The following is a 12,483-nucleotide window of genomic DNA, read 5'->3' as shown; positions in this document are numbered from 1 at the left end:
TGTGCATTTTCACATGCATGAAATTATACTGTATGTTCAACTTTCTATTTTACTGACTTGAAAACATTTACTTAAATTTTGGTTTGATTGAGATTGGTTTGCTATCAATGAAAGAGCATCTTGACTCCCCTGTAAATTCCCTAGGAAGCCACAGAAAAAAACATGCAAAAAACCTGAACTCAAACTGGCAGACAATCAACTGCTCAGATATTGAAGGGCTTAACTATAGGGCCAGCAGGACTAAATTGCTTAAAACAAAAGATAAGAAAACACTGTATGACCCTTTATCCAAGATAGGCTATCTGAGAGATTTTATCTCTTTCTACCAGAACACTCAGGAACCATCTTTATCATGCAGGGGTTCTGGGTCAGGTTACCATGATGCACTCTCGCCCATTCTCTGCCCCCGTTTTCTGCATTTATTCTTAGGTCCAGACACCAAGTAACAAGTACAAGATGTAGTTTCTCTAAGGTGTGAAAGACGAGGACAAAAGCTTATAGAAGTGAATGCTAGAAACAACTTATTCTGTCAGTTCGGAATCACACATCCAAGCAGAATCTGATTTAATCTCAGCAGAATGGCAGTGGAGAAATATCTGTTTGAAACAGAACTGAACTCAGAACTATGTGTAAAAATGAACTCTCAAGCTATTTACATAAGAAGAGAGAATTTGGCCATTATAAAAATGGAGTAGAGTCAGTAAGATACATAAGTCCCAACTATTCATATATAAATATGTTTAGATATCACCACTTCCCAAGAGAAAATAAATTAAGTGGGACTGTTTAAGGAAATGAGGGAATTTCAATACCAAAGAAGAGATTATCAGTGTGAAGACTTAGAAACCTATAGCCCTGAAAATTAGCTATTTCAGTCTCCTGGAGAAATTCTCAAAAAAAATGTGGTGTCCCTGAAGTCAATAAAACTAGAGTAGAAATCCATCAGTAGAAACAACACAAGATAAAAATGAAAATAGATATAATGAAGGACTACAGGGAAATAAGTACTGTAACAAAGTAAAAGGCAAGAAGGAGCAGAATTAGCACTGCAGAATATCAAATACAGGAACGAATCAACTAGAGATGCTCTTAAATGTGTAAGAAAAGAATAATGAGATGGAAACAATGAGAGAAAAGACAGATAAGCACAGAGAGTGGAGATCCAATGTAAGAACTAAAGGTTTTTCTAAGGATGATAAAAGAACATTTTGAATAGAATCAATGATCAAGGAAGTTAAGACATTTTTCCTGAGCTAAAAGCATATGCTCACTAGATTTCAGGCAAAACCAGCATAAAGGCAATGCTTAGAAACAACTTAAGAAAAAGATCAACTGAAAGCCTACAGAAAGAAAAATCCTGGTTATAAAACCACTTAAAAGGGAGGATGGCTAAAGACTTCTGGAACAGTAAATATCAAAAGACAATGGAAAACCTTCAGAATTTGAGACAAAAACCTGTTATAACCTACACTTTGTTTTTAATCAACTAAATTGTCTTTTATATGTGCAGGTAACAAATATTCAAGAAAATGAAATATAGCATACAGGTGCCTTAAGAGAGCTCAAAACGGAAAGTCATGGTATAAAAGGACTGGTGATAAGCACTGAATCAGTTAAACTGAACAACTTAATTTGTTTATGAAACTCCAAAACTTTTTAAATAGCTGTACAAGAAAATATTTAACTACAAATGAGTAAAAAAGTAATTATATATAAATGTCTGGGTGAGACAGTAGATAAAATATAGGACAGCCAGTTAAGTTTGCATTTCAGATATACAAGAATAATTTTTTAGTGTATGTCCCAAATACTGCATTGGACTTATACTTAGAAATTATTTGTTTATATGAAATTCAGATTTAACTAAGCATCCTGAGTTTTTACTTGCTAAATCTGGCAACCCTCTGGTGGAAGTTCAGCACAAGAATGTGTGCTACATTTCCAATCTTAAATAGCAGGGACTCATTATGTTTTATTTTTGACTTTAACAACTCAAGAAATAAAAGTCTTAATATATTTTTAACTTAGAAACTCCAACTAATATAACTATAAAAAGTATCTTAAATACAGAGTAGAAAATAAAAGCAAGGAATACTCACTCCCTGTAGCAAAAGACAGGAAAAGAAAAACACATCACAAGAAGATGACCTAAAAAATAACAAGCATCAAGATGAAAAAACCAAATTTATCAAAATAGGTTAAATGACCCATTAAAAAGTTTTGAAAACCCTTGACTGGGTTAAAATTTTACTTATATGCCTCTACAACTGAAAAGATGAAAATGATATTGAGCAATTATTAATTTATTGATATGAAATAGACAAAGGTTTATTAAGCAAACAATATTGCCTATGTTTTTAACAGTGAATTTAAAAATTCATTAATTAAACCCACTAAAGTGAGTAAAATTACAGAAACCAATAGTTTCCTAACTTTTTACAATCATCAGAAAATATGGGTGGAAAAAGTATGGTTTATAGTAACACTGAAATTTCTTAAAAAGGAAGAAAGGTAGAATGAAAATAATGAAAAAACAAAACATTTAATTGAGGAAAATGAAACAGGACTTGAATAGAGTGGTCTCTGAATTTTTTTAGAAGGAATTTTCTAAATTATAGATGTTTCATATTATCAAAATCCCGATGAGATTTGAAATTTAAAAAAGAATTCTAAAATCTTTAGAAAAACAGACATTGGAGAAGAGCAAAAATAATTATGAGGAAGGTAAGTGAGATGGCCTTAACATACAATAAATGATATACTGAGGTTAAGGTAATGCAGAACTTGCTTGTGTATTTAAAAGATGTTCAGAATGCTCAGTCACTGAATGACTCAGAAATAGACAAGTGTATGGATTACATATGTACATATGTATGTATAACATTTAGTACATATGTTTATATACTTTACATATGATAAAGATCTACAAATAGGTTTATTCAGTAAACGATACTCAGAAAACTATTTAACTCTGGTGAAATTAGGCTTTCGTCTCATGACCAGCATCATATATATATATTGATCTAATATGATTAAAGCACTTTTCAAGCTGTGTTCCTGAAGCCTGGTGCATCCAAAACAAAAAAACTACAAATTTAACCCCACTATTTATAAAGAACAGAGATCCACTTAAGCTAGCTCATATAAAAAAGTTATATAACAATCTCACACAAGAAAATATGTAAGGAGAGAAGCTTCAACATGGTTACTTGCTCTAGAAAACTTAGATGAGGCTACTCTTTCAGGAACATACTTGTTTCTTTTAAGAGATCTCCAGAGATTCACCTCCTGTTTGCTCACTCAATGTATGCTTATAATTGCTACCACATCCCTGAATATATGTTTTTTCATCTATTGCTCACCACTAACTTGTAATTTCTTTATTCAGATTTCTGAGTAGGAAAAGGTGATTGGCTCAACCTGTCACTACCTCTGAACAAGCCTTTGAGATCGGGCTAAACTCTAGACTGCTGGGAAGCCTTTCACTTGGCTCACTTTGTATCAGATGTTCATTCTGGTCCCTTCGGACATGCCTGGAAATGGGGTAATAAGAAATACAGTTGCTAAAGGCTGGTATTCAAATAGGGCTCCCCAAAAAGGGGTGGGTTGGGCCAAGCATTCTGAACTAACATTAGAACACAAAAATAAATGTTCAAGAAATTTATTGTAATATTTTTGTGTTGCCCTTCCCCCCAAATATGGGAAAGGTCAAATATGATGCATCTATATGGTAAAATGTTATACAATCATTAAAACATATTTTCCAAGAATATTTAATGGTAATATGGGTATTAACTGAAAAGTAAGAGATGTAGAACTGTATATGAGCTAAAATTCTATTTATATATATATTTATATGGCTATTTCCATGGGATATAGGCAAGTGTATGTGGATCTCTCTGATAGGTTGTGTTATGGTTATCTTCATGTTATTCATATTTTCCTGTATTTTTTATATTTTTATTGGTCTTATTTTCATAAAAAATAAAAATCACTTTACAAACAACTTATTTGAAATGTTATGGTTACATGCTATTCCATTGTACAGCTGTACCATAATACTGAATTATCTCTTTTTACCAGGGATTTAGACTTTTTATATCATTAACTGCATTGCCATGTCATTATGAAGTTTCTGTTTTAAGCAATTTTTATAATAATTTTCTATATACAATTACTGGGTTAAAAGATAGGCAGAAGCTATAACTTGTGCAAAGAAATGTAATAATGAAATTACAGGATGTATACAGCCAGCTACAAGCAGCTTGATGTTACCGGAGCATAAAGTATAAAAGTGAGGGGAGAGGTCAGAGGACGGTCAGGCAATGAAGGACTTCCTGTGCCAAGTGCAATAATTTCTGTTGGTCACGGAGAAACATTACAGAATCTTAAAGCAGCAACACTATCATTTTGAAAAGAAGACTTTAACAGCAGTGGCAGACTGGATATGTTGTAGAGTGAGGAAAAGAGAGTGAGCAGGAATGGAGGTCACAAGTCCATATAGTAGACAGTTAGGTGGTGTCAGTGTTTTGTTTGTAGGAAGCAATTTTTAATCATTGGGGTTTCTTTTCCCCATAGTATGTTCACTAGAGTAAATCTGGAAAACATATTCACTAAAAAAAGGTTACAGGTAGTATGAAAAGCCATTGGAGGGTGTTAAGTGACATGATCTAACTTTAAATTTTAACAGGGTCATTCTGAAGGCTGTATTAAGAATGGAATGGAAGGTAGAGGCTAGAGCCAAAGCAGGGATTCCAGTCAGGAGGTATTGCAGTAATGCCTAAGAGAGATATGGTGTTGACCTGAGCTACCAGTGGAGGTGAGAGAAATAACCAAATTTTGGATATATTTTGAGTATGATGAATATAACAGAAGCTAGTTTTAAAATTGGACTTTAGATAGTATATTTTAATAGGTTAAAAAGGAGGCCAAGTTTACAGACAGTAGGAATTGCTTGTAAAACTTGCAGTTGGGCACATACTGTATTAGGAAAAGTGAAATAGTCTGTTCAGATAAATGACTTCATGGTGGGGTTTCAGCTTTTCCCAAAGGCATAAAGGTTTTTTAATCTGGATAATATAAAGCTTAAATTGTGCCACAGGAAAAGGCAAGCCTATATTAGGGAGGAATTGAGGCTTTCCAGAGTGATTCTAATCCTAGTCTAGAATAAACTGAAATGGGAGTGGGGGAAGCAATGAAGGGAAGGAAGTATTTCAAGCACAGTAAGCAAAATCTTAGGAGTAAGTATAGCCTAACGGTTAAGAGGTAGTCTGCCGGAGCTCAAATCAGTTTTTATGAAAACAAGGTGTATTTGTACCTAATACCAACAAACTTTTATAATTCAGTGGGAACTGGGAGTAATGCAGACTCCTCAGCAATCCCATTAAGCCAAGTACCAGAGTCAGGCAGGTCCTGTCACAAATGCCTACCTACCAAATTCACTGATGAAACCCTAATATCTATTGAATATTGTACTAGGCTTATGCAGAGGCCAAAAAACTGCAATCCCGTTCAAAAGTAACACTACAGTGTGTTTTTGTCCATCTTACGTTCTAAAATTTAGAATACAGACTACCATGAGCCATGTGTAAAGGTGTCTTTCACAAAAACTTAAAATTAACTGGCAGGTTAATTAGAACTTTTAATTAACATCCTAAAAGTTTTCTGGTGAACAGTGAAAAGCACAGGGGCTGACAGAGCTTAAGAACCTAATGGTGTTTGCCCCAGCATCTGCCTTTTATTGTTGTCATGGGACGGGATAATCGTTAGACCTCTTTGAGCTTAAGTATACTGCAAATTACAGAGGTTGAAGTAACAGGGGTCCTAAGGTCCCCTAAATGACCTTATCTTTTCTCTCTCAAATAGTTCAATTCCACATAAAAGTAGTTTTCCTGAAGACCTACTCAGAGGTATCTTCTCAACAGTTTGATATCATTTTCACAATCACTTCAAGAAAAGTTCCACTAAGTGCATTCTGTATGAAAGAAAAATCACCTCATAAAGGTTCAAGATTAACAGACACCAAGTGGAGAGACCCAGCTGGCAATCTCCCTAAATCTTCAGGCACCAAGCGGCAAAAGTGTTTCATGGTATTGGAGACTAGAGGTCATTATACACTCCCATTAGCAAGTGTAAGAGAAGAAAAGTCCAAGAGTCAAAATGGTTACCTGACTTTCCTGGGAAAGCCTGTAGATACCGAGATTCGCAGATCAGGAACAGCCTCCGAACGGACAAACCCACCCGCCAAGGCAACCGCATGTGCCTGCGCGCGCCAGGCCCCTCTCCGCAGCTCCACTTCCGGCCTCCCAGTCCTACCCGGGGCGCATCGGAAGGTGCCTTTATGCCATGACAGTGTTCCTGAGGGAAAGACTCAAGTACTGTACCTGCCGTAGGAGGCAATTCGAGCCTTCCCGCCTGCCCTATCTTCATACTGAAAAAGGCTGCCTGGGGCGACCTGAGGTCTGGCCTTGATTTCCCCAAGAAGGTGTAAAGGTAGATTCAGGGTACATGGGATGAAAGGACTCTTCTTCCACTGTTGCAGAAAGATTCACTCTGAAGGTTTGGTGGCAAGATGTGGAGGCACTTTTGGTCTGACAGTACCCAACTTCTCTGCTAGAAGCAAGCTGATCTGCTCAGTGTTGGGTGTGGTGATTTAAGCAATGTTAGGGAAGAACAAAGGGTTCAAAATATGTCATGGGAAGAGGAAGAGACTGCTGTCTGAGGGAAACAAAAGGGTTTCCAGTCAGGAGTGATGCCCAGTAAAGATTAGAGACTTTTAATTATGGTGGCATTGATCTAATAGTTCTCCACTTTTCCTCTACAGTTTGCAATATCTGATTTGTAAATGGGCATTCCAGGGTACAGGTTTTTATCAAACAGATCTAAGAAAAGAAATCAAGGGAAAGAGAATGGAAGAGATTATTTGACATTACATGGATCATGGGTCTCACCTACATAGAAAAAAGAAAAGGAAGGAAAGGTCTATAAACAGGGAGAAGGCTGTAGTAGTAGTGGTCTTGCAAAATAGATGGTGCTTAGAAAATGCATATTTCGCATTGAACTTTCAGAGATAGAACAATCCTAACCAAAGCAGTTTAACTCCATGAAAGAACAAAAAATTGGAAAAGGAAATGTAATCATAGTATACTACTTGTCTTAGTTCAGACATATATATACTGAAAATAGATGAACAAATAATTGAGAGAAACCACACTGATAGCATCATGGGAGGGTGAGAGGGAGTCTAAGAGCACCCATCTCCCATAAGAGAATATCAGAAGGTAGTCCCTCAAATTGTCAATCAAGAAACAACAGTATAACATACAGTATTCAGAAATAAGGTAGTAATTACAAGAATCAGCTTAAAATGTTGAAAGTCAGCTCCTCTGAGGTCAGAGACTGAAATGGAGTAGGCAACAGTGTAATTATCCAGGGCCTAAACAGTGGTCACAGTATGAAGTTATATATAGCTGGATGACTAGTTCAGATCTTGCACAGTACATGGTGCCAGAAATGTGTTCATTGTAAAAGCTGAAAGAAAAGTCCCAGTGTTTGTCTTCTGTGGGCTCTTTAGTGAGGCACAGATTTCTCTCAAAGCATGTGACATAATTCTATGGCATAACATGATCTGTCAGTCATGTTCTTAAAAACTAATATAGCTAAGTATTTTCCTTCTGAGGACAATTTACAAATTTTATTTATGCTTAAAAAATAGTTGCATTTCTTTACACTAACAATGAACTATTAGAAAAAGAAATTAAGAAAATCCTAATTACAATTGCATAAAAAGAATAAAATACCTAGGAATAAATTTAACCAAGGAGATGAAAGATCTATCTGCACATTGAAAACTTAAGACATTGATGAAGGAAACTGAAGCAGACACAAATAAATAAAAAGATATTCTGTGCTCATGGATTAGAAGAATATTGTTAAAATGTCCATACAAAAGCAATCTGCAGATTCAATGCAATCCCTTAAAAATTCCAATGGCATTCATTCTTCACAGAAATAGAAAAAATACCAAAAATTTGTATGGAACCACAAAAGACCCCAAATAGCCACAGCAATCTTAAGAAAGAACATAATCACATTTCCTGATTTCAAACTGTTACAAAGCTATAGTAATCAAAACAGTATGGTACTTGCATAAAAAGACACACTGATCAATGGAATAGAATAGGGCACCCAGAAATAAACCCACACATATATGGTCAACTAACTTACTACAAGAAAGCCAAGAATATACAATGGGAAGCAGCAGTCTCTTCAATAAACAGCGTTGGCAAAACTGGACCACTACCTAACAACACATACAAAAATTAACCCAAAATGGATTAAAGACCTGAATTAAGACGTGAAACACTAGAAGTCCTAGAAAATGACATATGAAGTTAGTTCTTTGACATTGGTCTTTGTGATGAATTTTTGGATTTAACACCAAAAGCAAAGGCAACAAAAGCAAAAATAACAAGTAGGACCACATTCAGAGTGGTCCTCTTGTTAAGATGCTCTACAAGTTGCTTTCTATTTATATGAACTTCCATATCAATTACCTTTGTAGAGTTTTGTTCTAATACAACTTCTTTTGTGATGTAAAGGATAAATAAATGAATATAAAATCATTTTCACATTTATTAACTCATCATAGGGGTTTACTCCAGTATAATTTTTTTCGTTTTGAATAAGGTATAAACTCTGGCAAAATAACCACCTCCATCATTCATTGGGAATGTCTTCAGTAAGAATATTTTTGTGCACATTAAGTTAAGCATCTTGGCTTAAAAACCCTTAGGGATCCTGATGTAGGTTATAGAAGAAAGAGGAAGTGGGGTGCACAAGAGTATTAAGACACTTTATTGACTTCTTAATGTTTGCGGTAAAATGATAGACCTATGGCTATGGCTCTCTGTCCACCATATATTCCACAGTAGTACTTTTAAAAGTGTGATTTTGAAGAATACATAATTTGTTAGTTTACCTCCTACTGCAGTTGATAACCCTCTTCCAATCCTAGTCCCCACTCAGCACCAGCACAGCCAGGGATATTATTGGGGGTAGAGACACTGGCTGTCATGGTGGTCCTAGCTATTAATTTAGAGAGTTCAGTCTTTAGAAATATAGTCCCCCTATATTCTCATAAACTCCTAGTTTCTTGTGACCTTCTTATAAGGACTGGAGGTTTGACTTTTATTAAATATCAACTCCAAGGATATTGGTTGACTCTTCCCTAATACCCACCCACTTCAAAGATCAGATAAATATAAATATGCCATATGTCCCAATTACAAACCAGAGAACAACAACAGCAATGGCTATCAGAATAATGATAGACTTTGACTTGTACACTGAAAAATTCAACTTCAAACCCTTATGGCTTCATCTGGGGGCCTGGTAAAGCTCCCTCAAACATTTCTGTACAGTAACATTTCTTTCCAATATTAATTCAGTCACATCAATTAAATATCTAACAGATGTTCTTTTACATTTCCTATATTCATAGGATTCCTTCCAGCATAAATTCATTGATGTTGTATGAGTTCTGCTCTCTGACTGAAGGTAATCCTGTGTTCATATTCTTCTGAATATGAAGTTTTTGGTGTTGTTTAAGGTTTGAACGCCTGTTGAAGGTTTTCTCACATTCCTTACATTTGAATGGTCTCTCTCCAGTGTGAATTATTTGATGTCGATTCAGAGACGAGCTCCGGGTAAAGGATTTTCCACACTTAACACATTCATAAAGATTATTTCCAGAAACGAACCTTCGATTTTTATTACCATCTTCACTCTTACTGGAGGCTTTTCCACATGTATTGCCTTCACAGGCCTTTGCACCAGTATGTATTTTTTGATGCTTAATAAGGTTTGTACGTCGTTTGAATGATCTCCCACATTCACTGCATTTATAGTGTTTCTCTCCTGTGTGAATGACCTGATGACGAACGAGGGATGAACTCCGGCTGAAGGCTTTCCTACACTGATAGCATTCATAGGAATTCACTGTATTACCTTGTGGATGTTGAATATCTATACTCAGGCTCAAGGCATTCCTACAATCATTATATTCTGAATGTTGCTTACCTACTGAGTCTAAATTAAAGTTGAAATTATTTTTAAACCTGTCACACTTAGAAGACCTCTTTCTCATAGAAATTCTCTGTTGTCTATCAAAAATTGAATTAGCTGACTTAACATCAAAGCTTTTCTGATTTTCACAACATTCAAAGTTTCCCTCCTCAGGGTAGACTGTCTTATGAATGAAAGCTTGTTGTGCCAAATTTATGTCCCAGTGTTCCTGGTTCCTATACAACCAGTCATCACCTGTCCAGACATCTAAAGAAGGCTGTCCACTTTTGGTCAGTCTTGTCATAATCACTCCATGGGAAGATTCTTCTCCAGAAATCCTCTGCTTTGGAACTGAATCTTGGTTTCCTGAAAATGTCTCTGTGTCTAAACAGAAATAAAAAATTCCATGAACTAGAAGGTCAATTGTTTAATTGTTATTATGGGACTCTAACCCGTATTAAAGGTATATGCATACTTTATGGGTCTTAAACACAGAATGGAAATGTGAGACAAGATTAGGAAAGAATTACAGAGAAAATAAAGGTAAAAATATTTTTAAAAGGGTTAAGAGAGTGTAACTATGAGGAGAGCTATTAGTAATAGTAGAAAGAACACACAGGGCTTGAGTATGAACCAGGATGCATATGAACAGGATTGGGGTGGCAAAGCATAGTTCAAATTATCACTGGTTCATAAGTAGTCTGTGAAAGTTATACCTAATCTTCCTTTCTCTAGCATCTCATCTCTTTCAAACCAAGCTGTCCATCAATAAGTAAATAAGCCCTTCTAAAATACCAGTTTAATCATATCTTTAGGAACATGTCTACATTTACAGGCACCATGCCTTCAGCAGCTAAAAGCAAACTTACTGTCACTGTGCCCCTAATTTTCCACACAGCTGCAATTATTTTCTGTGCTTAATAAAGGCAGACAAAACTAGTAAAAGGTGGCAAGGAAACCATCCTTCCTCTGGGCTCAAAATTACTCCTGATTCTAACAGAGCTACAATATTTTTCTATGTATTTCCTAGAACTCAAAATATTTTGATTAAGATTGGGTTTGCTTGTTTTCACCTGTCTTCAGTTTGTTTCATTTGATTATGTTCCACTTCCCTTCTCAAATTCCTTTCTCACTTCGCTTCTGTAGGAATATCCCTAGTACACTATATATTCTAGCAGTTTTTAAAAAGTTGACTCCCCTTTTCTTTTCCACATAACAGCGTGTATCTAATGATTTTATCTTCTGCACTTTATTGTTAGCCAAATCACATCTTTAGCTCTGCAGTCTCACATATATTATCAACCATTGTTTTTACCAGTCTCCAAGACAACTCCACTTGACTACTCTTCTACTCTCTTCGTGTCATAAATGAGAGCCTGAAAATATCATCATCCATGTGGAACTTCCCTCCCTCAGTGTCATTATTGTTCAGTGAATCACTGTTCTAATATTTATACCAGAGTCCCCAAAGAGTCCTGAATAACCATTGTTCTTTATCTCTCATACAGAATCTGTCCTTAGATACTGTAATTTTATTTCATAAAATGACTTATCTCAAAGCAGCCCCATTGATGCATCCAACCTTGTCAAGTACTATCAATTCAGCCTAGTTTAGTCTAATTTCTAGCAGAAATTATTATTTGTGCAATACCCATACTAGACACTAGACTATTAAACCAGAATTTCCTGGGGTAGAGCCTAAGAATATAATGAGAGTATCAATTGCAGATTTCCTGTTGCTTGGTTCCACCAGTGTCTACTTGGTATGTGGGGGCAGACAGCTTGTCCCTTTAAATTCATAGGCCTTCAGAAAGAGAGAGAGAGAGAGAGGAAGCTCTTCCAAACCTGGCCCTAATTTAAATGATGAGATCTTGGATTTCAACCTTGATGCCATGAGATAAAGTCTTAGGCAAGAGGAATGTATTTAAAGGGGGAAAAAATTATGTACAGTTGACCACTAAATAATGTGGGAATTAGGGGTGCCAACCCCTACCCTACAATAGAAGATCTGCATGTAACTTTTGACTCCCCAAAACTGTTAACTACTAATAGCCTACTGTTGACCAGAAAACTTCCCCAGAATATAAATAATCAATACATATTTTGTACATTGTATGTATTATATGCTATATTCTTATAGTAAAGTGAGGTATGTTTATTTTTCTTCCCCTTGAGTCCATGCTGATCGTGACCGCTTAGCCAACTAAATGTGCTAGAAGTGATACTGTGCCACTTCTGCACCTAACCTTCAGGAGACCGACAGCTTCCAGTTCCTCTCAGGATGTTCCCTCTCAGAATGTGGCTATCATGTTGTTAGAAGCCCATGCAAGAGGCCACATGTAGATGCTCTGGTCCACAGAACCAGCTAAGTTCCTGGTGATGGCCAGCATCAACTTCCAGCTACATGAGGAGCCATCT

At 36.0% G+C, this 12,483-nt stretch overlaps 1 protein-coding gene and 1 long non-coding RNA gene across 7 annotated transcripts in view; one reads left to right on the top strand and one right to left on the bottom strand.

Moving 5' to 3' along the window:
* Positions 1 to 2: 2 nt before the first annotated feature.
* LOC140844378 (uncharacterized) lies at positions 3 to 7,981 on the top strand. Its single transcript, XR_012122594.1, has 3 exons — positions 3 to 3,544; positions 4,691 to 4,819; positions 5,866 to 7,981. It is a non-coding gene; the product is annotated as an uncharacterized lncRNA (long non-coding RNA).
* Positions 7,982 to 8,838: 857 nt separating this feature from the next.
* Positions 8,839 to 12,483, bottom strand: part of ZNF215 (zinc finger protein 215) — a 36,516-nt gene continuing 32,871 nt past the window's right edge. For all 6 annotated transcript variants that reach the window (XM_036996463.2, XM_073216088.1, XM_036996462.2 and 3 more), the window contains one exon: positions 8,839 to 10,449. In XM_036996463.2, coding sequence (XP_036852358.1) covers positions 9,497 to 10,449 — 953 coding nt within the window. In that variant the 3' untranslated portion in view covers positions 8,839 to 9,496. The remainder of the gene's footprint in view (positions 10,450 to 12,483) is intronic.

The sequence above is a fragment of the Manis javanica genome, chromosome 11, assembly GCF_040802235.1.
Source record: "Manis javanica isolate MJ-LG chromosome 11, MJ_LKY, whole genome shotgun sequence".
Taxonomy (NCBI): Eukaryota; Metazoa; Chordata; class Mammalia; order Pholidota; family Manidae; genus Manis; species Manis javanica.
This window is presented reverse-complemented; position numbering and strand designations above follow the sequence as displayed.